We start from the raw sequence: 25,695 nt of genomic DNA, 5'->3' as shown, positions 1-25,695 counted from the left end.
TTTTATGTTATATTTTAATTTTTAAATTTTAAAAAATTAATTATTTAGTCTATAAATTTTATACAACATCACACTTTAGTCTATCTAATTATAATTTATTTTTTTTATTAATGAATAAAATTATTGTAAATATTAAAATTATAAAATTAAAAAAAATTAAATAATTTATTTCTTAAAATTTAATAATTAAAATATAATATAATATAAAATTTAAAAATTAAATAATTAAATTTTTAAAAACTTAAAAATTAAAGTCCAATATTAAGTAATATCTAAGGATGAAATTATAAATTTCCTAATAAGATACACGGAACAGTGCAGTCCAAGTATTGGGCTTTAGAAAATGGTGTATTGTGTGAGGGAAGGTAAAAATCCTTGGCATAGATGAAAATCTGGATTGAGGTGGGCCCACACACCAGCTCATTCCATCGCCTCTATTCTGTTAGGGATCACTGCATCTCTACTGCTTTTTCTTTTTTTTTTTTTTATTATTTTTTAATATATACATATATATAAAATAGAGGGAAGCTGACACATCGCACATTGACAGATACCATAGACACCACCCCACACATTCTGAGAGATAGGGTTACGAATCTAATCCTCAAACCAAAGTCTCTCATTTGTCTACTAATTCGCCTTCCGCTGGTTTGGCTTTCAGTTCTTTATTTTTTTTTTTTTTCATTTTGATTGTTTTCGTAGTTATTCCCTAATTTAGTTGATCTTCTCTCTCTCTCGATTCAGCTGCTTCTCATGGCGTCCAATTCGAACAAGGATGTTCCCTCTGGTATGCTATTCTTTTTCTTGCTGAATTACTAGTTTTTCTGTTCAAATCTGTTGTCTTTTTTTTTGCTTTTCTTTTTGGGATTTTACTTTGGTTGTTTGCTATGGATTTAGGGCTATTAATCCCTTTTAAGGATTGTAATCTAATCCTTTGTACATAATCGCAATAAGAGTTTATTCCAGCACTTGAATTCTAAGTCCTTCAATCTTTTTCTTATTTTTAGTAGGACTGTGTTGAGTGTAAAACACTAAGAAATAAGATTTATTCCATTCATTTTTGTTTACTGTACATGCTGTTTGATCTTACAAAAAGCACTTTGTTATATTCATTATTTGTTGCTTGCTATGGATGTTTCCTGCAGCGTATCTTAATTAGCCTGTTGAAGTCTTGTGCTTTGACTATATTTGGAATCAGTTACCTGCTTTATTAATTTTTCTCACTTATCTCTTAATCAGTTACCTGCTTTATTAATTTTTCTCACTTATCTCTTACCTTTTCCTAGGTGAGAAAACAGGTTCTACTGAAACCAAAATCCCTAAATCAGAAACGTCTTCTGGGGAGTCACAGTCAGGACAAGGAAGATCTCCCCCTTCGTCAGGACCTGGATTTCCTCCCAATGTTTTTGATTTCTCAGCCATGAGTGGTCTGCTTAATGTATGCTATCCAATTTCATATTATTTTCATTTTAATGTCATCTATGGGTTTTTTTTTCTTTTGTTTTGCTTGCTAAGATGCCTCTCTTGGGGTGTTCTAATTCTTGCTAGTTTGATCAGAAAGTGTTGAGAGAGTATGAGCAGATGATTTTAGTTGTTAAAATGCAGCTGGTGTAATTTATAGTAAGGCTGCCAATTAGTCCATTTCAATTTGGCTATTAATCAACCAGGGCAGTCAAAAGCTCATGGTCATGCGTTTAGGTGAGGAGGCACAGCTTTAGCTTTTGACATTCCAAGCGAGGTGTCTCATACAAGTGTCTGCTTTATTCACGTAACTGTGCACACATTGCCAAGCTTTGGCATTGTGCACCTCACATAAAAATTTGGTTTTCATTTCCAGTTCCTAGAAACAAGGACACGTATAAAAAGGTTATTTTTAGGACAGGAGTGTAAATCAGATTTAGATTTTTTGAACCCACAGATGCCATTGATACCATCATCTGACAGTAAGTTTGCCTATTTATTTTTTAATCGTTTCTTTTGTTTTCTCTCCTCTCTACAATTTCAGTCTCTCTGTTTCCATTTTTGAATCCGGTACTACTTCCTTTTGCCTCTTCTTTTGGTTTTTAAATCTCACTTCTCCTGTCTATCTACATTCTTTGCACCTTCTCTTAATCTAATATTTATAGCATTATCATCATCATCATCATCATCATCATTTTGTGAAGTCATTCTTCTTTGTCTCCACTGTTTCTTCTCTAGGCAATATTTGTAATCTCGTCCCCTTTATCTTTCTTTACTATAATTTGATTACTCTACTTTTTTTTCTACTTATTTTGAACTTGTTTTTTTATTAAAAAAAAAAAAAATTTGTGCATTCTATAATTGTGTTAGAGCTTTCTTTGCTATGGAATGCTGCTAATATATTATCCCTTTGCTTACTCTACTTGTACTTGTTTTATAGCCTTGGTTAGGTCATATAGTCAGTTTCAAAACCCACATAAAGGAGGCTTGTGGTAGGTGTCAACCAGCTTAACTTTGTCACTTCCCATGGCGTCAATTCAAACAATATATAGTACATTTTGTTGGGCCTGGCGCCTCAGGCAATCAGGGAACCTATTGCCTTATTTGCACCTTTTGCTTTTGAATAACTTGAGCCAACGGATGGGACTTGATGAGAGAAAGTAATGTGCGAATTGAATTATCTGCAGCAAAAGTTATATATTTGTATGGGTCAACATTTGTATAGTTATTGCATGGCACAACTTTTTTATATAACTAAGATATGATGGATACTTAATACTTGTTCCTTGTCATGTAGCCCTCATGATTTCTTCTTGATCTTTAGGTTCACAATTTTTTTTTCCCTTTGTGATTCCTCAATGTGTATGGCTTGCTATATGTAGGACCCAAGCATCAAGGAATTGGCTGAGCAGATAGCAAAAGATCCTTCATTTAACCAGATGGCAGATCAGCTCCATAAAACTCTTCAAGGTGTAGGAGCAGAAGATGAGATCCCTCAGTTTGATTCACAACAATACTATTCCACCATGCAACAGGTTATGCAGAATCCTCAATTTATGGCTATGGCTGAACGCCTCGGCAGTGCATTGATGCAGGTATATTTTGGACTCTAGCTTCATGTAATTGCTTTTAATGTTGTTAGAAAACATTGAATCCTTAGTAATTTGCATTCCAAATTACATGATCCAGATTATGTATTGTTAGCAAATTGGAATGTTGAAGTTTGGATTTTGAAATGCAAACAATAATGAATGAGTTGATAATCAACCTCTCTCAATCACATAAATCTCAAATAATGTTGTTATTATTGTTATCATCATTATCGTGGCGTAAATTTGGGATTTGGGTTTTTTTATGGTATTGACTTAGTTAAGTAGAACGAAGACAGAATACATGCATTGTAAGTTCAGTGAAGGCCAAACTGGTGATAGGGAAGGAGTTAGTTTGAATAGAGTGGTAATGTCCCAAAGTAATCACTTTAAATATCTAGGCTCAGCCCTTCAAGTAGATGGGAGATGTGAGGAGGATGTTAGTTATAGAATTAAAGCCGGATGGTTGAAGTGGAGACGTGCCACGGGAGTTTTATGTGATCGTAAGATTCCCAATAAGATAAAAGGAAAATTTTACCGTACAGCCATACGACTGGCTATGTTATATGGTAGTGAGTGTTGGGCACTGAAAGAGTCGTATGCGTCTAAGATAAGAGTTGCAGAGATGAGAATGTTAAGGTAGATAAGTGGCCATACTAGACTAGATAAAGTCCGTAATTAGAATATTAGAGAAAAGGTAGGAGTGGTGCCAATTGAAGATAAGTTGAGAGAAGGGAGATTGAGGTGACTTGGTCATGTGAAGCGTAGACATACGGAGGCTCCAGTTAGACAAGTAGAGCACATTAGGTTAGAGGATAGAAAGAAAAAAAAGGGTAGACCTAAATTGATTTGGAGGAGAGTAGTACAACATGACCTAGAAGCATTACACATTTCTGAGGATTTAACCTAAAATCGTTTAGAGTGGAGAAAGCGAATATATATAGCTGACCCCAAATTTTTGGGATAAAGGCTTAATTAAGTTGAGTTGTATTGACTTAGTTGACATAACATTTTTAATTGAAAACTATTTGTCATACTTATAGGGTAGCTGAAAATCTTTATTTTTATTCTTATTCCCACCAACTAAGAAAGTTGAACGAAACATTCCTCTCATCATACCACATTTTTAGATAAGGATGCTTTATGTTCCTATTTTCTTTCCACATGCTAGAGCAATCAATGCTCTAGGTAACCAAGATTGCTTTCTTTTGGGGTGTGCGTGTTTATGTTCATTTATGTGGTGCATATATCTTTTCTTTTCAATTTAAATTCTGTCCACTAGATTGAATTTTAGTTGTCTTTTCTCAGGATCCATCTATGTCTCAAATGCTTGAGAGTTTGGCAAATCCAGCACAAAAAGATCAGATTGAGGAACGAATGGCACGAATTAAAGATGATCCTTCTTTAAAACCTATATTAGAAGAGATAGAGTCCGGTGGTCCGGCGGCCATGATGAGGTTTGGATTTAGTTTGATATTACTATGAAAGTGTAACTTGCTTATAGTAGTGGGCCAAAAATTGGCGTATATTGCACCCACTAGTGATTGAATTTTGAACTAAATTTTAGGATGGTCATTAATAATTAGTTGGTTCCAATTTTATTTTTATCTCTAAACTTCTAACTTGTATATGATTTTGGTCATTGTTAGAATGGCAGAGATCCTGGTTTGTCACATATATGTGCCTTGATGAATTGGAATTGCTACTTACACATGCTTTTAAGCTTACTTGTGTATTATGATGATTTAAGTTTTATATTTAATTGTCAATGATCACATTTTAGTAGATTTATGATCTTTATTGGTTGACATAAAATTTAACCCAAAGTTCATGATCAATGGTGCTGTTCACCTCAAAAAATTATTCTTATTTGTGTGTATCTCCTTGGCTTGTGGTGTGGCAAAATATTGCTTTCATAGGTATTGGAATGACAAGGAAGTTCTACAAAAGTTGGGTGAAGCAATGGGTCTCGCAGTTTCTGGAGAAGCAACCACTTCCGTAGAAAATCCTGGGCTAGATGAAGAGGAAGAAGCAGGAAATGAGGATGAGTCGATAGTTCACCATTGTGCTAGTGTTGGTGATGTTGAGGTAGTGTACAACTTGTATTTATATTTGCTTGATTGTTGGATTCCTTGTCGCTTCTACTTGCTAGGGTATTAAATATTGTTTGTAGTGGGTGAAACATAATGGAATTTGAGGGCACCAATTCAATATTTTCCATTTCATATAAACAGAGTTGTATTGGCACAAATTGGTTGAAACAGAAGGGTGATTTGAAATGAGCCACATCATTGCGCGCATAAAATATCATGGGCTACTTGATATTTTGGGTTGCTGTCAACATCTTTTTTCCGTATTATATATATATATATATATATATATATATATATATATATATATATATATATATATATATATATTTAAAAAAATAATTTCTGGTTGTAATTATATATATTTAGATCTGTAAGATTTATATACTTTTTGAGGAGTTTGCTTTTATCTACAGTTTTTAGTGTCTATTATTGAATTTCAGGTATTTAATTAATCACTCTATTTAGGAATAATGATAGATGACAATGGATATTTGTTTGAAAATGTTGTATATATTATGGGTCATGTGCAATTTGTCTAAATTTAAAGTTTTCATAATTTTTAGATTTTTCAATTTATTACTATGAATAATTTATAGTTATTTAAATTATAGAATTATTTAACATTAATGTTACAATTTCTGATTTATATAATAAATATATTTTTAGATTTTATGTTCTCAATAATTTATGTTTGAAAATGTATAATTTTTGGATTTTTTTAATCTATTGATTTTATGTGTTACGTTTTGAGTGCAATCCTTGGCTTACTGTTAATTTTGGTCATTTTACTAATGGTTTAATAAATTTCACGGTGGTGATGGCAGATCTGGTTTGTTTTGAAACAATTCAATTTGATTCCATTATGTCGTTTTGATACCATTTCCAAAGCCATTTCAGAAACTATTTCTGATTCCATTATTTATTTAAAAGTTAAAACCATGCTTCTTATCTTTATTTTTATTTCTATCATAAATGGCATCTTGATTTTGTTGGTGATATTTAAATTGTTCTTGTGATAACAAGCTCGTGATAACTAGTTTGTGATAACAAGTTCTGTTCTTGTTCATTATCAAAAAAATCTTATCTTCTAAATTTTTTAATTTGCATTAATTTTTTTGTTATTATCTATATTTTTTATTTGTAATTCTGTCTAACTTCAAATAGGACATTCTGTGTAAATGGAAATTAAAGTTCTCTCCATTATCAATTAGGGTTTGAAAAATGCAATGGCTTCTGGCGCTAACAAGGATGAAGAGGATTCTGAGGGAAGAACAGCACTGCATTTTGCTTGTGGATATGGAGAGGTATGATTATAAACTCACTTATTTTCTTGTAGTTGTATGCATGCATGCATTTTGGTTTTCATTTTGTTTTATCTTCTCTCTCTCTCTTTTTTTTTTTTTGGGGGGGGGGGGGGTGTTGGGGGGGTGTGAATGTTTGGAATTTTTATCTACCGATCAATGAAATATCATGACATATATGGGATACCTCAAATCCAATTTAGTGAAATGATTTATTAGCATAGATGATTATTCGGGACTTAAATTCAGGGGCCTAGAACTTCTATGCTATGTTGCAGGGAGGGAGTGCTTACTTAATGAATGATGAATGTCTGCATTTGGAAGCTTGCAGCATGCCAATTATAATATGGCTAGTTATTATCGATAGATAGCAAAGCATTCTTGTTGGCTTTCAGCCTTCAGTTTATAGGAGAAAGTGTCATGGCATGCAATAGTAAGAAAAATTATAAAAAGAAATCATAGCAGTAATGGGACCTAAATAGGCGTTGTTGGAATTGAGAAGCATAGAAATTAAATGATAAAACTAAAATTTAGTGTTATCAAGGTGAAATTTGACACTAAGGCAACATTATACCTTATAGTCTTAGGCGGGGGGCAAGGCGAGAGCCTTTATGAAGGAAGGCGTCATTGCCTAAATTATATATATATATGTACTTCTAATAAATTTTGTCATTCTATTAGCATAAACAAAAATCATATCACAAATTCACATTCCTCATCTAACAAATTGCACATCACAATACCCATATAAATGAAACAACAAATTAACAAGAAATATATCTAACAAAACAACTAAAATAAAAAAAATTAAACAACACCCATATAACAAACAAAAAAGCAATACCCATATAACAATAATAAAATTAACAACAAATCCCATATAACAACAAATTAACGAGAAATATGCCATATCTAACAAAACAATCAGAATAAAAATCTAAAAATAAATAAAACAATACAACCATCAGAATAAAAAGAAGAGAGCAGATTAGGGCTTCTGTTTTGAACTATAACAGAGTATAAGAGTAGAGAAAAGGATGAGACTCTGCTGTGTTGAAACTTGAAAGAAGAAAAACATAGAAGAAGAGAAGTGGAGAAGAAATAGAAGAAAGGAGAGAGAGAGAGTGAGAGAGAGAGAGAGAGAGAGAGTGAGCAAGATGAGAGACATATCTGTTGTGATTCAAGAGAGCCGGATGCTGTGAGTGAGAGAGCTTCTGTTTTTGGTAGTGTGACAAAATGGGTCTGTTCTTTAGGGTTCATTTTTTTTTGTGTAAAAACAATTAAAAAAGAAAGCAAGAAAAAAAAAAAGAGCTTATCCCTACCTTCTATAAGGCGTTGCCTCATCAACTGTACCTTATTGAAGCAAGGTTAGGCGGAGCCAAGTGAGGCGCTAGAAGGTCGTCTCGCCTCGACACCTTTCTCGCCTTTAACAACATTGCTAAAATCACTAATACAAATTTTTGTAATGCACACTTGGAGGTCACGGGTTCAAGCCATGGAAACAACCTCTCTGTAGAGCAGGGATACGGCTATGTGTATCAACTCTCCCCTGAGTTCACAAGTGTGGGATACTTCATGCACCCTTTATGCCTTCTCTGGCTAGGCTAAGTTGAATGCTTTTTTATGTTCTCTAAAGCCACGTAAATGTCTATTGAAAACTTTAGTTAACAAAATGAGTTGTATGCCATATTTGGCTATAAGAGAAATCTTGAAGAGTATTGTTCTTTTTACTTTGGAAAGGCCAATGTTCAGGAAGAAACATATATAGTTTGAAAGGACATGTCAACTTGTCTTGCCCATGTGTGTTAATCACTCAAGATTTATTTGCCCTTAAATTAATTTTGACAACAATACTTTAAATTTATGAGCTTATGTGTATTAATCTTTTATTAGTTTTAAATCAATTCAACCTGGTCAGTTGTAGTGTGCTGAGCACACTGACTCTTTACATTCATAGGCTTGCCATACTGCAAAACATGAACAATATGACAAATGTCGCAGATCTGTGGCTAACATTTAATGCCCACCTTTTCATATCTCGAATTCCAATTACACTTGTGTGCTTTGCATGCCTGATGAGGTGCAGTACAGGGATTCCTCCTTGAACCCTAGGCCATCCTAAGGCAATGCTGGTTATTTCTTGATGTAGGCACACATGTTGTTTGTATATCTATTGTGCTGTCAGATGTGTTGGGAAGTTATGGAAACGCACAGACAAATGGGCCAAGATTTTTTTGGTTGCTTTGAAGTAAGCAAATGCACTTAAATTTATTTTCATTCACTATTTTTCAGGTAAAGTGTGCTCAAATCCTTCTTGAGGCAGGAGCAACTGTTGATGCACTGGATAAAAATAAGAACACTGCACTTCATTATGCTGCTGGTTATGGAAGGAAGGAGTGTGTAGCCCTTCTGCTAGAGAATGGTGCTGCTGTGTAAGTCTTTAGCATCAGTTATGCATGATCTCTCATGGGCTTTTTATGATTTTTGTTCCTCTTGATTGACTCTGCTTCTTGGTTCATTATCAAACTGTAGCACCCTTCAGAACATGGATGGCAAGACTCCCATTGATGTTGCCAAGCTAAACAACCAGCATGATGTACTAAAGTTGCTTGAGAAGGATGCCTTCCTGTAGCTAGGAGTATGAGTGGCATGTGCCTGTTGTAGGGACTCAAGTGTGATAGGCGAATTTGTTCTCTATGCTGTCTTTGCGGCTGTCAGTTGCTACATCTTACGATTTTATAGTCAGTACCATAAAAAATTTTTTCTCCTTCTCTTTTTTTTTTTAAATTAAAAAAATATTTGTGGGATTTCTAGGGCATGTCATATCATGTTTTCTATTTCCTGGTTCCATTTAGTTACTATTAAAAACTACTGTAAACATCCGCTATGTGGTAATGTTGGAAACATTCTATGTTTCTTGTTTGATCATTTGAATGATATATTTCAGTATGTTTTTCATATTTTTGTTCATGGTGTGGTACTTTTGTTACAAGGAGCAGCTTAATTAACGATCATTGCTTGGATGTTCCAAGATGAGACTAAATACTGGACTAGTTGGAATGCCCTGAAATATTATCTAAGGTTGCATATGGGAACTCGAATGTCTGATTGCTTAGTTAAACAGAGAGTCGTATGGGTGTTGGATAAATTGCCTTTCCATCCATTTACCTTATTTTCCTGCGTAGGCTGAAAATGGCCAATTTGAGTCTTGTCATTTCAAACGGCACTCACATCACAACTCACGAAAATGATGCATCTACACTGAAAACCCTAATCATCCAATGTGAATTTTGAGAATGAAACATTTTATTTTAGTGTTTTAACCAAGTTACAATAGGATTTACGATAATAATAAAGAGTTCGCTGGGTGGAAGAAGAAAGAGAATTCTGGCTGGGTAGTGTACAGGTCTTGCTACTTGTGACGACAACAAGATCCTATGATTTGTATAAATTTTAAGTTTAATAAAGCAAGTAGCACATGGTCAATCAGGCAGGAGGCATGGTAATCATAATCCATTCGTCCTCTCTACAGAAAAAAAAAAATTTAAATTTTATATTAGTTACTGTAAAAGTGTATTTATAATTAGTAATTACAAACTAATTACGAATCTCACAGTTTTGGATAGCTCTGAAAACTATTCCACCTTTATAGCCCTAAAAACATTTCAATATCATTGAGTTACAATTTATCAGTGGTTAAGTACATGTTTTTTTATAGTAAAGAAAATTGAGATTTTTTCATTTCATTTAAAATCTCTGAAAAGCTGAAAAAAAAACGCTAGAATTTGATAAAAAAAAGAATTAGAATCATTATAATTTCCACAAAGAGTGTTAGTTCTAGGCTCAAAGGCGATCCATGAAAAGTTTTGCAACTCTCTCTCTTCGATGCCGTTGATGGAGCTAGGGTTGGTCAACTAGTGTAGTAGTTAAATTGAAGCAAGCAGCGAAAGAAGTTAACAAGGAACTTAATTACTTAAAGTTGAGAAAAGGGAAGATTATCCCATCCTCACTTAAATGGCAACGTGCAGGTAACATGCCCTTTGCTGAGAAAGACAGCAAGAAAGGAATATGGAGCCAAAAAATAATACAAGAATACGACAATCGATCAAACGTTACATTATTATTTGTTCTTGGCAGGATTTTTAACTTATAAATCTCATCTTCTTGTCCGGTTAACCCACCAAGTTCCAACTGAAAAATGGAGGAGAAAAAATCATCCAGAGTCTCAGACATTGGAGCTTGGGCTATGAACATTTTCAGTTCCATTGGACTCATAATGGCCAACAAACAACTCATGTCCCCCACCGGTTTTGATTTTGCTTTTGGTGAGTTCTTTTTTTCTTTTCTTTTTTCTTATGTTCATCTCATTGGCATCTTGAATTACTTTCTTTTATAATGTTTGGATCTTGCCACTTAATTATTAGCTTATACTTTGATCACTGCAAGCTATTGAAGTGTAATTTTTATCAAATTCAAAATGTTTCTGTTTCGTGATTAATCTTCATTGTGAACTTACTCTAAATTTCTGATTCCTAATTTCCAGCGACGACATTGACTGGTTTACACTTTTCTGTGACGGCCTTCGTTGGCTTGGTTTCAAATGCTGCTGGTTATTCTGCTTCTAAGCACATTCCCTTGTGGGAACTTGTTTGGTTCTCAATTGTTGCCAATGTTTCAATCACAGGGATGAACTTGAGCCTCATGCTCAACTCTGTTGGATTTTATCAGGTTTTGTAGTCCTTCAACTATGCATATATACACAGATACATGTCTAATATATTAAGCCTTACGATTCTGCAAATGTTTTCTCATGTGTAGATTTCGAAGTTAAGTATGATTCCTGTGGTTTGTGTAATGGAATGGTTTCTTCATGGTAAACACTACTCCAGGGAAGTCAAGATGGCTGTCATGGTAGTGGTTGTGGGTGTCGGTGTCTGCACTGTTACTGATGTCAATGTTAATGCTAAAGGATTTCTCAGTGCTTGTGTTGCAGTCTTGTCTTCCTCTTTACAGCAAATTGTGAGCTTTCCTCATCATCTTCCACTTGCTTTAATTGTTATGATAGCTTGTCAACTTAATTAATAAGTGGGAATTGAACATCTGCAAATTCTCAACTCTTCTGATTCTCAATTAAAGAGTACCTAATCAATGTTCAGTAGTTTATTTATTGCCTAAATCACTTGTCATAGTCATATTAGTCCTGTCAGGATCTGTAAGTTACAGCTGCTTTTTATCATTTCGATAGGATTCAGATAGCAGATATGTTCATCTGATAGATTTCCAAAATAACAAATGAACTTCCGCATAGTTCCATTCTTCTTCCTTGGATTGCGAAATGAGAATGCTTAACCAAGATCTGAAATGATAATCTTTAATTTTTGCTTGTGAGAACAGTCAATTGGCTCCTTACAGAAGAAGTATTCAGTAGGCTCTTTTGAACTGCTAAGCAAGACAGCTCCAATACAAGCTCTCTCTCTTCTAGTCACAGGTCCATTCATTGATTACTTCCTCAGTGGTAAACTGATATCAAATTATGCATTATCTCCAGGCGGAATCGTATGTACTTGCCTCTCCTAAAAAAATTACAAATCCTTCTGCACCCTCTTTACATTACATAATATATATTCATGATGTGATTGGAAATACTTGGCAGTTCTTCATACTAGTCTCATGCTCCTTGGCTGTATTCTGCAATGTGAGTCAGTATCTCTGCATCGGACGTTTCTCAGCAGTATCTTTCCAGGTTTTGGGGCACATGAAAACTGTGTGTGTCCTTACACTGGGGTGGATCCTGTTTGATTCCGAAATGACCCTGAAAAATATAATTGGGATGGCTCTTGCTGTTGCTGGAATGGTGGTTTACAGCTGGGCAGTAGAGGCTGAGAAGCAAACAAGAACCAAGTTCATTCCTGCTTCTAAAGGCAATTTCTCAGAAGGGGACATGAGATTTCTGACAGAGGAAAAGGAGGAGACTCCATTGATTAAGGATGTTGAGCTTGGCCAGTCTAAAGTATAAAATTAATAATGCATTGTCTGGATAAAAAGAATTACGTCAATTACAGTTGCTTCAATATTCTTTGCACCTACTTCTCTTCCTATGTGAATCACCTCTTCTCTTTTCCTCCATTTTTTGGTCGGCTGTTAAATTTTCTATTGGTTGTTCTGAGATCATGTACAAATTCAGGAAATAAATGAAATTAAAACCAGTTTCTTTGAAAATATATATATAATTTTAACGGAGCTATCTCTGGAACTACAAGGTTAAAGTTTAAATTAAAAATTAAAAATTAAAAAATGGTTGGTTTTCTAAAGAAGGAAAATAAATAAATATTGGTTGGAGGAGAAAACGACAGCGTGGCGGTAAGGAGCAGACAAAAAGTGAAACAAACGGAAAGGAGAAAGGATTGGATTAGAACGGATCAGAAATAGGCGCGCAGACGCAGTATGGAAACCTTATTCCTCCACCACCACCCTCCTATCATCTTTTCTTCTGCTTCTTCCTCTCCTTTCTCTATCCCCACTCTCAACAAACCCAAGCCCAAATCCGAAAGGAACCATCTTTCCTTCTCTCTTTATTCTAATTACAAACTCATTAGAATTTGCAGAGCCCTCCCTGAAAGCGGAACAAGAAGAAGACAACCATTTTCAAATGAAGAAAAACAAGATCAAGATCTAACCACCACAACTACTGGAAATTCAAATTCTGGTGTAATAATATCCTCTTGCGTTGTGGGGGTCCTTACTGGAATTGCTGTAGTTCTTTTCAATAACGCTGTTCATGAAATTCGCGACTTTTTCTGGGATGGAATTCCCTACAGAGGTGCCTCCTGGATGAGGGAGGAGCCTCTCGATTCCATCTGGGTTCGGGTCATCTTCGTCCCCGCTTGCGGTGGTTTTATTGTCAGCTTCTTGAACGCCATTTCATTTCTTCTGTTCAATGAAAATCCTTTCCAGGCTGCCTTCCGTCCCTTCTTTAAGGCCATGGCTGCTTGTTTCACACTCGGCACGGGAAATTCCCTTGGCCCTGAAGGTCCCAGTGTTGAGATTGGCTCTTCCATTGCCAAAGGAATTGGTTCTCTCACTCTTTCTTCTCGAGATGCCCGAACCAAGCTCTCTCTTTTGGCTGCTGGCTCTGCTGCTGGAATCTCTTCTGGTTCTTTGCATTGTCTAATTGTCTGTTATGTTTCTCTTTTTTTTTTTTTTTTGTCTATAAAAGGCAAATGAATTGAAGTAAATTCATTTTCGCAGGATTCAATGCTGCTGTTGCTGGTTGTTTCTTCGCCGTGGAGTCTGTCTTGTGGCCGTCGTCGTTAGATTCGTCTGCTTCTCTCACAAACACTACTTCCATGGTTATACTTAGCGCTGTAATAGCTTCTGTTGTGTCAGAAGTTGGCCTTGGTTCTGAACCTGCCTTTAAGGTCCCAGATTATGATTTCCGCTCCGTTGGTGGTAAATACTTTCCACACTCTAATAATAAGACCCTTGCTTCTCTTTACTCGCATCTTCTCTTGGGTTTATATGGTGCCACTGCCACCCCAACTTCATCTGAAGCTATTTCCAACATCTTGATTGAATATATCTTAATACTTTCCATTCTTGTTGTCATTGCCAAAAGCCTTCTGTACTTAACATTTTTAGGGGTTAAAATTTTTCATCAAGGACAGTGAGGCCACCACATTATTTTGGAGCTTCACTTTATTGATTGCTGATGCTACTTTTGTCTAGAATTACATTGAATACTCCAAGAAATCTGATCTTTTTTTGTATATTTGATAATTAATTATACTAGAATGAACTTTCCCAACGGCCTTGATATTTATTGATGTAAACATTTGGGCTTTGATCAGAAAATGAGGGTGTTTGCTCCTAAAGTTATTCATCTCATTTTCAGAACTTCCGTTGTATCTGTTGCTCGGTACCCTTTGCGGCTTGGTTTCATTGGCCCTATCCAGATGCACATCATTTTTGTTGTTAATTGTCGACAATCTTCACAGGGATGTTGGCATACCGAGGGCTGTGTTTCCTGTACTGGGTGGCTTAGCAGTTGGGACAATAGCATTGGCCTATCCTGAAATCCTATACTGGGGTTTCGAAAATGTTGACATTTTACTGGAATCTCGGCCATTTGTGAAAGGCCTCTCGGCTGGTCTACTGCTTCAGCTCATAGGAGTGAAGATAGTTGCTACCTCTTTGTGCCGGGCTTCTGGATTAGCGGGGGGTTATTATGCCCCATCCCTTTTTATTGGTGCAGCAACAGGAATGGCATATGGGAAACTGATTGGTTTTGCAGTTGCTCAGTCTAGTCCAATACTTCAACTTTCCATCTTGGAAGTGGCATCACCGCAAGCTTATGGCCTGGTACCATTCTTTGACACTATTCTATCATCTAGATAATTTTTTTACACTTACATTTTAAGGTCTTGAATGCTTATATTTTGAGGATAGTTTTTGTAACATGTTTTTACATTGTCCTACTAATTTCAGAGAAGATTTAGTGAATGAAAACGCTTTCTAAATAAACTTCAGACTTCCTATAATCTCACAAGTTGATCAAAGAGAAACCAGGTGGTATTTAGGTTTCACTTGTGAACCTGGCGTCTATTTTATGTATCAAAGAGAAACCAGGTGGTATTTAGGTTTCCCTTGTGAACCTGGCATCTATTTTATGTCCAGACTTTAATGTCAACGGTAAAACCTTCATGTCGTTGTTGGAATCTGTAATGCCATCAAGTTCATTTTGTCTAGCTATCATTATGAAAGTTTGGGATTAACTACTCTCCTGTTGTACGGATTGCAACAGGATTTAAATTTGTTGACTAGCCAAAGAGCCATAACCCGGTAGGTCTACAGCTTAAGCAGGCACCTCTAGGGGGCATGTTCCTCCATCTCTGGGTGAAATCTCGCATTTAAAACTTGCATAAGCACATTTCTAGCCAGAGTGAGAAGTCTAAGAATGTACCATCACAGCAGGTGGTGGCCCCTACCCTTCTGATTTCTGGCTAGCCTTCAAGAGCACTTTTCTCTTAACATGGATGCTATTGTCTCACCCATTTTCACTAATTGAATTTTGATGATTTAAAAGACACATCTGTTTTTGTACATAATGTAGTTTATCGCCTTTTCAGAATTGGCCATTGGCAAGTGCTGCAGCTGATAACCTTCTGCACTTGCCAATTCTGAATTCTAACTTTTCAATCGACTGGATAGATTAACATACAGAAGTGTTGCTGACCCAAAGAAGCCAAAAGTTGAAGCACATTTCAATGTTGGCCAATTTTTTTTTTCAATGAAAAATAGTGGCTATGAATTTAATAGTTGGTAACAGTTGTGGCCTTGAGTCAATTTCCTCTCTAGGAAATGTGACTTGCTGATATAAAGTATGTTGATAAATTCCTATGTTAACTGGGCTTTAATTAATATTATCCCACATTTTTTAACGATATGAAAAAATAAAAATCCATCAAACCATGTGCCACCATTTCCATGAAATATTGGTCTTACTTTCCATCTTTCTAGAGATTCTATCTACTACTGTTCTCCGTGCTGAGTCTCTGAAAGCAAGACAGAGAGAAACAGAGTACAAAACGAGAAGTACAAGCAATTAAAGGATCCATCTGCAGTCCATGGCCACAGATTGGGGGACCAAAGTAAGCATTGGTGAAAGCTCAAAGCAGACGAAGAACCATAAATTGAATTTTAAAAAAAGAAAAAAACTCATAAACAGAGGTTGGATTGATAGTGGATCTTACGATTCATTCCCTCCCTCTCTCTTGTTAATATATTTTCAACACAATGACCAAAGAACTGTGAATTGACAAGGGAGATCATTGGTTCGTGAAAATGATGTTTGGTCTAATGAATTTTAATTTTATTTTTCAATGACATTAAAAAATAAGGGAAAATGCCTCCATAGGCTCAGCCAAGCGATGCACCTCTCAACTCGGTTAAGGTCCCAACTCCAAGTTCAATTCCCTTCTCTCTCCCTTTGTAACAAAAAAGTGGGAAAATATTAACCGAAGCTCAGGCAACATGGTCTTAAACCAGTCAGCAAATTTGTTAACCTATACCATGTTAATGTGTCATGTCAGCAAAGCATGCTTCCGCAACTGAGAAGCTAACCGAAGGCCAAAAATTGTTACCAATAATATGTTCAGTCATTATTAATAATTTTAAAAGAGATGGCCCAAATTTAAAAAGTGCTTATAGTTTTGCTTTTTTCTGGTCCTTATTACCAATATTACCAATATGATATGGCTGGTTACTGGTAATTTCGGATTGCAGGTGGGAATGGCTGCAACACTTGCCGGAGTGTGTCAAGTCCCCCTTACTGCAGTATTGCTGCTTTTTGAATTGACGCAAGACTATCGTATAGTTCTTCCACTACTAGGAGCTGTAGGGCTGTCTTCATGGATTACTTCTGGACAGAGTAGAAGAGATGTCAAAGAGACCAGAAAAGTCAATGAAGGAAATGCTCTTCCAACTCAACAACCTGAAATATCTGTCATACGTGGACTATCTTCTGGTTATGTACGTGCGGAAAAAGCTCCTTATTCAAGCAACCTTTGTGAAATTGAAAGTTCTCTTTGCGTAGATGATTCTAGTATTGAAAATGAAGGGTTCAAGAAGAGAATTTTTGTTTCAGAAGCCATGAGAACACAATATGTAACTGTTTTCATGAGCACTTTGGTTACTGAAGCACTAAGTCACATGCTTGCAGAGAAGCAGTCTTGTGCAATGATTGTTGATGATGACAATGTTTTAGTTGGTTTGCTGAATCTTGGGGACATTGAAGATTTCATTAAAACTGCAAAAGCAAAAGCTGAGAGACCCAAGGTATAGAATTCGTCTTTTAACAAACATCCAAGATTGAAATATTTTTGAATATTTTTTTTCTGCAATCTTTTAAGGTTGTTAGGCCCAAAATGTAAGAAAATTTCAGTTGAAAATTTTAAAGTAAATCAGAAGGGAGAGGATGAAAAAAAAAATGGAATTGTTTTGTTGTGTCCTTCAAGCATATGGTAAATGTAGTTGGACAATATGGAAGTCATAATCTATGTGGTTTCACGCATTCTGCCTATACACTTTGAGGGTTCAACTGTTCAAGTTTAGAATTCTAGTCTTGATTTTTGGAGTTCCTAAAGTTCCAGATAAATCAATAATATATCGTTTTTCTCATCTTATCTCTATAACCATCCAATCTTGAATGTTATAATTCTTTTCATCTCAGGAGCTTTCAGTATGTGACATATGTTCACAAGATGTTGAAAATTGTCAAGTACAATGTACTGCTAAGCCTAGTATGGACCTTTTCTCTGTTCAAATCATCATGGATACGTATGGTCTGAGTCAGGTTCCAGTCATTTCAGAGCATGTTGAAGGACACAAAGGACACCCAGTTGGTCTTCTGGACAGAGAATGTATCAACATAACTTGCAGGTTCCTTAGCAAACTTTCTACCCTATCTTAGTTGTACTTCCCTGAGATAGTTGCTAGAGTATTATATATTTCCTATATTCACTGTTTTGTTGGGTGCCATGACATAAGTTGTGTACATTTAAATTTTTGAAACTTGTTGTGCGTTACGTCATGCTTTATACTATTTAATTTTGTTTCCCATTTTCAGTTGTGCAAATATAAGAGTATATATATTGTGTTAAAGAAAAATGGGCTGGTCTAACTTGCTCCTAAAAGCTAACTCAAGGGGAGAGAAATATCCAAGACCATATAAGAGGCACATTACCCCTATCTCAAATCAACGTGGGATTTTAAAATACCCCCCTCACACTTAGAACCGAACATCTAGAGTGTGAAATGCTTATGGGAGGCTCAAATATTGATTGGGGAGACTCTGATACTGTCTTAAGAAAATGGGTCAGATCTAACTCACCCCAAAAGCTAGCTCAAGGAGAGAAGTGCCTAAGGCCATATAAGGGGATATTATCCTTTTCCTAAACTAGTGTGGGATTGTCTCTCTCAATATAAATATATCTTAAAATATTTGCTACTCTTAAATAATACTATCCTTTTTATAATGCATATGATAGTGATTTTTAACACTATTAATATTTCTGTTAATATTAAAATAAAAATATTTTTACAAGGATTTTTTTTAAAAAATTTTTAAAATTCCTTTTATATGTTTAAATATATTAATAAGATAATGTAAAGTTCTTATCAATATATCATAGTAAATATAGAGATTGGATATAAAATCTGCAAAATTTATACTTTTCTTCTATTAAGTGTATACTTGTATCTTTTAAACTTCAAAATTATAGCATATTTTGAAGGTTTGAACATATTTATAATGATAACTGATATTTATTTTTTATAAGTTCAGAAAATCCCAAGTCATTTATATATATATATATATATATAATATGAATTGAAGTACAATTTAGGATAATTTGTAGTCAATAGACATTTTAGTACAATTATTAAAAAAAAAAAGAGTCCTTCCTGTAATGAATAATATATATATATATTTTTTTTGTCTTTGTAAAAGTTTTAGCAACATTCATACTTCTATAAATATATTAATAAATTAGTTTTGTAACACAAAAAGCTTGATAATAGAGAGAAGAATGGATAAAATCTGGTTTTTATATATGTCTTGTACCTTATTGATGACAAAAACTGACATAGGGTTTTCTATTGATTTGAATGTCAATAATGAACGAATGTTAGGGTGAAAATACAATTATTTTTACGTTCCACATTGAAATTATCTGAATGTGACCATGGTCTTAACATTTTTGCTGATATATATATTTTTCAATATTTTCCTTCCTTTTTTCGGATGGATGCAGAGCTATTGCAACCAGAGAATCCTTCTCATAACACTCCATGCCATAAAAGCACAGCCACTAAATGAAGATGAAGAGTAAGCATCTGTGTGAATATGCATTGATATATCAGAAATTGAACTACCTACCTCCGTCATTGAGTGATAAACATAGATCCAGGGATCCCAAATGGGTCAGCATTTCAAAGTGCTCCTGAATCCATCGGCAGGAAAGAGAGAATTCTAGCTCAAGTGAAGATTAGTGATGATCACGTTGTGCTTTAAGTTGCAGCTGGGCCAATACATATGGGAAACAGGACTGTTCTTTTGTGAAGAGACTAACCCAGGGGACATAAGTCAACTATTAAGAGATGTGGCAGGATGATAACTTATGCACGCAGGGATATGAGCTGGACAGTTTTTAAGTCATAATTGTATGCAAATAATATCAGGGAATCTCGAAATATAATGTCCTTGGTGGCCAGTGTTGGATTCTTGTTGCTGAAAGGTGATAGGTATGGAAATTGTGTCCACGTTGGGGTAGTTCACATTATTTACAGAGATTTTGCTGTAAATTCAACTTGGATTTTTGCTGCACTTCATGTACCTGTTGTGGTTCGCTCAGCTTGCTTTGTCAACAATTTATCGATGTCCTGGTATGTCAGTGTGATGCTGCTTTAGTTCATGTCAACGGAGCTAGTTCCTGCATCGCCCTTAACGAAAGGATGCTGTTAAGATACCCCGTATAAATTGTCCAAGTGAATGCCAACAGCAGTACACAACAGTTTCTGCACAAGCTCTGAACAGCAATAATGGTAAGAAAAGCATCATAACACCCTTAACGTGAAAGATCAATTAAAGTTCCCTGTGAGAACCTAAAGTTATTAAATTAGTTCTTGAGATTCACTCGAGTTTTCACAATGTGAATACAACTTGTTCCTTTAAATAATCCATATTGAAAACAAAATCATTTCGGTTCTCGTGGCTTGTAAAAGCTTAAGATTAATCCATGAACGACTCAACAATGCTTGCACAAACAAATTAGCTGATTTGGACTTATGATTTGTAGAACACAGAATCAGATGTCTTGTTCACATTTTCACGTTCAATCTTTACACTCGATTCATCAACTTGCATTGGACCCGCATCTAATGCCTGCAAGCAACAATAACAGAAAAATGTGTTAAAGAATCTCTGTAGTGTATTTTGGTCCAAGTATAGTATGTGCACATTTCCATGAATGGATTTTGTGCAAATGCTTATGTTTGAAACTATACCTTAGTACTTGTGGTCTCATCTGCTGTTGTTTCCGAGCCTCTAGGATGTACAGCAATTCCTTTCTGACTCTCCTGAATAAACGGAACTAAAAATTATAATGACAAACTCTATTTTCACATAATTTAAGAAAATGTGGTTAATATAGTTGAAGTAATAAATTTTGTTTAATCTTTTCCTAATATACCCTCCACTCATATTGCTTTGTTAAAAATTTATTAAATCATATTACTAAGTTATTATTGGAACTAATGAATTTTATTTTTTCAATGCATATTAAATAGGAGCATATTAGTAAACTGATAAATAAATTATTTTAAAATAGAAAGTAGCCTATAATTTGGGACAAATGAAAAAGGAAAGTAAGCCTATGGAGGGAATAATAGATTATAAATTTGGAAAAATCCAGTGATGGTCCATAAACCTCAGGGTCTAGCATTTATTGAATACAGAGATGCATAAGGTACACTGAAGATGTCATTAACCAGTACTAAATGTGTCTGATATAGTGTATATCACATTAATAAACCCTATATTAATAATGTCAAAGTATATCATCCAAATTCTTCTATATTAATAATATATGGTTTATAAATTGGCTTTTGCATATATATACTCTTGAGAATTGAGCTCTCTTTAATATTGGGCTTATTAAAGAGAGCTCAATTCTCAAGAGTATATTATCCAAATTGTTCTTACCCACTCAGAGCATTACTATAAACTAAAATATTATCCATATCCGACATCCTAAATCCAAGGCAAAAGACAATCAGAACAGAGCATACCAGATCTTTTGTTTCAGTCTTAATTATTTCTCTCTTTGCTCTGCTTGGTCAAGGCTTGCAGCATAAAATGCAAGTTAGATAACATCAAATATGAAAGAAGGGGGGAAATTTTATTTCAGTTTTCTTCAAGGAGAGTAGGGTGAGGAAACAAAATAAAATACCGCTCATCATCAACATCCATGTCAGAACTTGGATCCCATCTCTCATCCCCATCATCCTGATCTTCATCCACCTGAATCAATCAATCACAAGAGATAAAAGTTCATTATCGATAAGCCAAACCTATGCAACTAGTTAACCTAGACTATCATGAATTAGCACGAAACCCAAGTTAAATTGGAATACAAGAAGCTAAAATATAATGGATGCTTGGTAAACTGTAATGATTCACAATGGAATGGAATAATTCTACCACATCTTAATTCCATAACATTTCATTACAGTCTACTAAAAATGTTCCAAATTTGTAGTTGTGCGAACAAATACTGGCAGTGCTATCTATTTCTGCATTCCTGTGGTCACTCATAGCAACAGCTTCAATCTATAGTGGCACTTTCATATGCAATAAACACAATAAAATAGAAGAAAAATAAAATGTTATACCAGCCAAACCAACTATGCCTCTTATCAGATTTGGCTGCTAAAGGAGCTCAAAACAAAAAGTTGAATTCAGGTAGTAAAAATTGATGCCATTACAGCTTCGATATCAAGTAGAAATTTAAGTTAAGATGAATTCAGAAGAAATGCATATACTCAAGGGCCTAGTTTAAAACACAGAAAAGCATCATGCTACATAGTCGTCAAAATAATATTGTATTATTTAATGCCAGTCATCAACAAAAAGAATATTATATCATCCAATAAATATAACATAATATTCTACTTGTGTGAGTATGACTACTGAATGCCATAGTTTTGAAGGACAGAACAACCAATAGCAAGAAAATTGAAGAACTACAACTTACAGAAGTTGCAAAATACATACCTCTGGGAGCTCAGTATTGGGTGGTCTTTCCTGAAACTGGACACTGGGTGCATGTTGAAGCTTTGAGAGATTATCAAGAAGGTTGGACCGTATTTCATCCAGCAATCGACGTGAATTCTTATTTTCCATATTACTAGGGGCAACATGGAGGGTATAGTCTGGACCAAAGTATTCATAATACTCATGCTGTGGCATCTTGTCATCAACTTCCATTCCAAGAGCAACTCCAGTCTGCCTTACATAAAACATATTAACCAAAAAGTAATCAGTTCAAAGAAATCATTAAACGCAATTACATCAATACCACATACAATATATTCAAGAATGTTCTCTTCAACTTGCAATATGTAAATCAATAACATTGATAGAAAGAAATATGTACCTCATAGCACCAGCAGCGAGCAACATTCCGAATAGTATAACCACCACCACCCAATAGCAATAAGGGCACATTGAATGATCTCATAAATTTCACACATTCTGCATGGCCCTTGATTGAAAGGTTGAAGCATCCTAATCTATCCCCAGATAATGAGTCAGCGCCACATTGAAGAATCACAGCACCAGGCTTAAAGATTTCCATTACTTTTCCAATTATTGGTTTAAATAGGAAATGGTAGCTCTCATCATCTACTCCATCATCCAATGGAATATTAAGGGAATAGTATTTCCCTTTCCCATGTCCAATATCACGTATATCCCCAGTACCTGGAAAATAATCTCCAAATTTGTGAAATGAAACTGTCATGACCCTATCAGTGGTGTAAAATGCCTCCTCCACACCATCACCATGGTGAATGTCAATATCCACGTAGAGAACACGCTGCAAGACAGATAAAAAGAAACAATAAATCGTGAAATAAGATTACATAAATGGACATTAACATACTAAAAATGTAGTTGTTAGAGTTATATGATTCTCCACCCTCAAATGATTTAAGGTTGGCATGCAAGTCAAAGACAACCAGAATCATAGACAAGTCTACCTTTTATAGTTTATATCCTTCAATCGATTCAATTTTGCAGTTCTTACAATTCAAAAACTATGTGGACAATTTCCCCTTCTTCATTAACTATTTCAATTCCCTTCTGCAATCTCCTCACCATCTCTCCCTCCTTAGTCTCCAATTCTCTCTCTCTCTCTCTCTTCTGCTGCGCCGCCCCCCTACCAACCCACACCACCCCCTCCCCACCCCAAAAAAAAACAAACCCCCACCAATATACACATATGCTTGAGGGGAAAGAAATGAAGCAACTATTACAAATTGCATCTATCAACATATAAGACGAACACATAAAAAATGAATAAGAAGGCCATCAAATTCTCAAAAATACATGACATGGTAAATTCCATCTCCTGCTTATAAAAAGTGGTTCAAGAAGAAATCTTACATGTGGTGAACAATATGCCCCAATGTTTTAAAATTACTTTCATCAAATCATCAGCTTAAAATTATCATCCATTATTCTATATCAGATTAAATCTGGAGAAGGTGACATGAGTAGTGATAACTTACAGCAACAATAATAACAATATCCAAGCATAACGAACGTGAAAGTAGAGGCATAGAAATCAAAACTGACTGTCCATAGACTGTTACTGCATTTGGATACTTGATGACTGATGCAGATGATTATGACCAGTGAATTAACGTAACAAATAAAAAACAAAATGAAGGGTAGGCTATATGCAATGCAAGAAGGAGCTCGTGAACATCAATTGCTGAGATAAAGAGCATTGACGTTAATAATGTAATAATGCATCATATATTTTTAAATGAGTTATTAAATGATTTATATTTTCTTGTAAAAAGAGAGGGGGGTACACAACCACACGCAATAGGATATTAGACAAACCTCATGCTGTTTAAGAAGCTCCAAGATTGCAAGGACAATATCATTGACATAGCAAAAGCCAGAAGCTTCACACTTCTTAGCATGATGAAGGCCACCAGACCAATTGATAGCAATGTCACAAAGACTATGGTTTAATTTGACAGCACCACCAACAGAGCCACCGGCATAAGTTTGACAGAAGGAGTAGAGGCCATCAAAGACAGGGCAATCTTCACCCACATTAAAGCGCTTGAGATGCCTGAGCTGGTCCTGCTGGGTTTCAGGCGTAATGCTGCGGAGGAAAGCCACATAATCATCAGCATGGAAGCGGCAAAGATCCCTATCTCGAGCAGGAAAGGGCTTAAGGACCTGCATGTGCTGAAGCAAACCATAGTGGGCAAGAAGAGCATGGGTCATTCGAATGCGATGCGGCTTCATGGGGTGACCCTGTCCATAGTAGTAATTGCCCACCTCTGGGTCATAAAAATAGCAAACCTTTCTCTTCACTCCATCAGGACCAGACGGCAGAGAATTGCCACCAGTCTCCATTTCTTGTTTCAATAATTTTACAATCACTATTTTCTACCAAATCACCAATTCTGAACAGCTGCATTTTGGACAAAGTAAACAACCCTAGATAGTGAGATTTCCAAGCTTTCTGGTTATGCAAAGAACAAGATATACAATTTATTAAAATAACCAAAACCCATATGAGACAATACAAACTCCAAGAATAATAAAAAAACTGAAAAGCTTATAACTTGGAGAAGAATTAGTCCCAATAATCGAAACCCATAACAGACAATGCCAAATTGTTTTAAAAACAAAAAGCAGAGAAAGAAAAAAGAAAGAGATTTGTTGCTTCACTATACCTGTATAAAGCAAAAGCTTCAGAGTATTAGACTCCTAACTCTTTCTGTTTCTTCTTCTTGCTTCTTGTATTCTCCCTTAAATTGCTCGAATCATGATATTCTATCCCAAGAATCTTTTATGTATGCCATAAGTTTGTTTTTTTGACCAAGTAATTTTTAGTCTCTTAATAATTATTTATTGTTAACTAAATTAATAATAAAATAAATTGAGTTTTTTTAAAAAAAAATAAATTAAGTTGAAAAACAAATAATAAAAATAAAAGACATTTATATAGAATAAACATTTATTAATAAATATGTATATGATAAAATTTAATTCCTTTTAATTAATTATCTTGCGTTTAAATTTTAAATGATATTTCATTATAATATTATTAATAATAATTTTTTAATAAATATGTATAAATTAATTTATACTAATGATCGTATACTCTAATATACAGTAATCATAAATAGAAATATATTATAAATTTTCATATTTATTAATTACAAATTGTATGTGATTAAATTTTTGTAAAACTAATATATATATATATATTCCTTATATAAAATAAAAATCGAATTATTGTACTTTATTACAATATTTAATAGCTATAACATTAAATTATAAAAAATAAAATTAAAATTTTAAATATTTATAGTTATAGTAAATATTAAGTATTTATAAATTAATAATAAATTATAAACTCCGGTTGTAAAACTAGTATTTATATT

General features: G+C 34.7%; 4 protein-coding genes across 5 annotated transcripts; 3 read left to right on the top strand and 1 right to left on the bottom strand.

The window, feature by feature from the left end:
• Positions 1-497: 497 nt before the first annotated feature.
• Positions 498-9,402, top strand: LOC110632260 (ankyrin repeat domain-containing protein 2B). The gene is made up of 9 exons (XM_021780416.2): positions 498-648; positions 745-787; positions 1,287-1,438; positions 2,844-3,056; positions 4,359-4,507; positions 4,970-5,138; positions 6,355-6,447; positions 8,737-8,876; positions 8,977-9,402. The coding sequence occupies exons 2-9, from the start codon at positions 754-756 to the stop codon at positions 9,074-9,076; spliced, it is 1,050 nt and encodes a 349-aa protein (XP_021636108.1). The 5' UTR covers positions 498-648; positions 745-753; the 3' UTR covers positions 9,077-9,402.
• A 1,153-nt stretch (positions 9,403-10,555) lies between these two features.
• Positions 10,556-12,696, top strand: LOC110632261 (UDP-rhamnose/UDP-galactose transporter 2). The gene is made up of 5 exons (XM_021780417.2): positions 10,556-10,769; positions 10,988-11,172; positions 11,263-11,463; positions 11,839-12,000; positions 12,098-12,696. Exons 1-5 carry the CDS (start codon positions 10,643-10,645, stop codon positions 12,458-12,460), a joined length of 1,038 nt encoding a protein of 345 aa, XP_021636109.2. The 5' UTR covers positions 10,556-10,642; the 3' UTR covers positions 12,461-12,696.
• A 125-nt stretch (positions 12,697-12,821) lies between these two features.
• On the top strand, positions 12,822-20,177 carry LOC110632258 (chloride channel protein CLC-e). The gene is made up of 6 exons (XM_021780413.2): positions 12,822-13,597; positions 13,693-13,893; positions 14,336-14,802; positions 16,726-17,277; positions 17,672-17,880; positions 19,254-20,177. Exons 1-6 carry the CDS (start codon positions 12,889-12,891, stop codon positions 19,282-19,284), a joined length of 2,169 nt encoding a protein of 722 aa, XP_021636105.2. The 5' UTR covers positions 12,822-12,888; the 3' UTR covers positions 19,285-20,177.
• Positions 20,073-25,140, bottom strand: LOC110632259 (histone deacetylase 19). 2 transcript variants are annotated; one of them, XM_021780414.2, is made up of 8 exons: positions 24,982-25,140; positions 24,131-24,716; positions 22,656-23,096; positions 22,274-22,504; positions 21,450-21,520; positions 21,289-21,328; positions 20,506-20,577; positions 20,073-20,383 (listed from the first exon to the last, which is right to left on the bottom strand). In XM_021780414.2, exons 2-8 carry the CDS (start codon positions 24,656-24,658, stop codon positions 20,285-20,287), a joined length of 1,482 nt encoding a protein of 493 aa, XP_021636106.2. In that variant the 5' UTR covers positions 24,659-24,716; positions 24,982-25,140; the 3' UTR covers positions 20,073-20,284. The 2 variants fall into 2 exon arrangements, 1 of the variants encoding a protein (XP_021636106.2); XR_002490643.2 differs by having other exon boundaries at positions 20,215-20,383; positions 21,289-21,342.
• Positions 25,141-25,695: the final 555 nt, after the last annotated feature.

The sequence above is a fragment of the Hevea brasiliensis genome, chromosome 15 (genome assembly GCF_030052815.1).
Source record: "Hevea brasiliensis isolate MT/VB/25A 57/8 chromosome 15, ASM3005281v1, whole genome shotgun sequence".
NCBI lineage: Eukaryota > Viridiplantae > Streptophyta > Magnoliopsida > Malpighiales > Euphorbiaceae > Hevea > Hevea brasiliensis.
This window is presented reverse-complemented; position numbering and strand designations above follow the sequence as displayed.

What these genes read in the sequence shown, in the direction of transcription:
- LOC110632260 (XM_021780416.2), top strand. Translation starts at nt 754, where the DNA reads ATGGCGTCCAATTCGAACAAGGATGTTCCCTCTG. An exon ending in GGTCCGGCGGCCATGATGAG is followed by an intron (nt 4,508 to 4,969) that starts GTTTGGATTTAG and finishes TTGCTTTCATAG; the next exon opens with GTATTGGAATGACAAGGAAG. An exon ending in CTAGTGTTGGTGATGTTGAG is followed by an intron (nt 5,139 to 6,354) that starts GTAGTGTACAAC and finishes ATTATCAATTAG; the next exon opens with GGTTTGAAAAATGCAATGGC.
- LOC110632261 (XM_021780417.2), top strand. Translation starts at nt 10,643, where the DNA reads ATGGAGGAGAAAAAATCATCCAGAGTCTCAGACATTGGAGCTTGGGCT. An exon ending in CTTCCTCTTTACAGCAAATT is followed by an intron (nt 11,464 to 11,838) that starts GTGAGCTTTCCT and finishes TTGTGAGAACAG; the next exon opens with TCAATTGGCTCCTTACAGAA. An exon ending in CATTATCTCCAGGCGGAATC is followed by an intron (nt 12,001 to 12,097) that starts GTATGTACTTGC and finishes AATACTTGGCAG; the next exon opens with TTCTTCATACTAGTCTCATG.
- LOC110632258 (XM_021780413.2), top strand. Translation starts at nt 12,889, where the DNA reads ATGGAAACCTTATTCCTCCACCACCACCCTCCTATCATCTTTTCTTCT. An exon ending in TGCTGCTGGAATCTCTTCTG is followed by an intron (nt 13,598 to 13,692) that starts GTTCTTTGCATT and finishes TCATTTTCGCAG; the next exon opens with GATTCAATGCTGCTGTTGCT. An exon ending in CACCGCAAGCTTATGGCCTG is followed by an intron (nt 14,803 to 16,725) that starts GTACCATTCTTT and finishes TTCGGATTGCAG; the next exon opens with GTGGGAATGGCTGCAACACT.
- LOC110632259 (XM_021780414.2), bottom strand. Translation starts at nt 24,658, where the DNA reads ATGGAGACTGGTGGCAATTCTCTGCCGTCTGGTCCTGATGGAGTGAAG. An exon ending in AGACTGAAACAAAAGATCTG is followed by an intron (nt 20,578 to 21,288) that starts GTATGCTCTGTT and finishes CCGTTTATTCAG; the next exon opens with GAGAGTCAGAAAGGAATTGC. An exon ending in ATGAGACCACAAGTACTAAG is followed by an intron (nt 20,384 to 20,505) that starts GTATAGTTTCAA and finishes TGTTGCTTGCAG; the next exon opens with GCATTAGATGCGGGTCCAAT.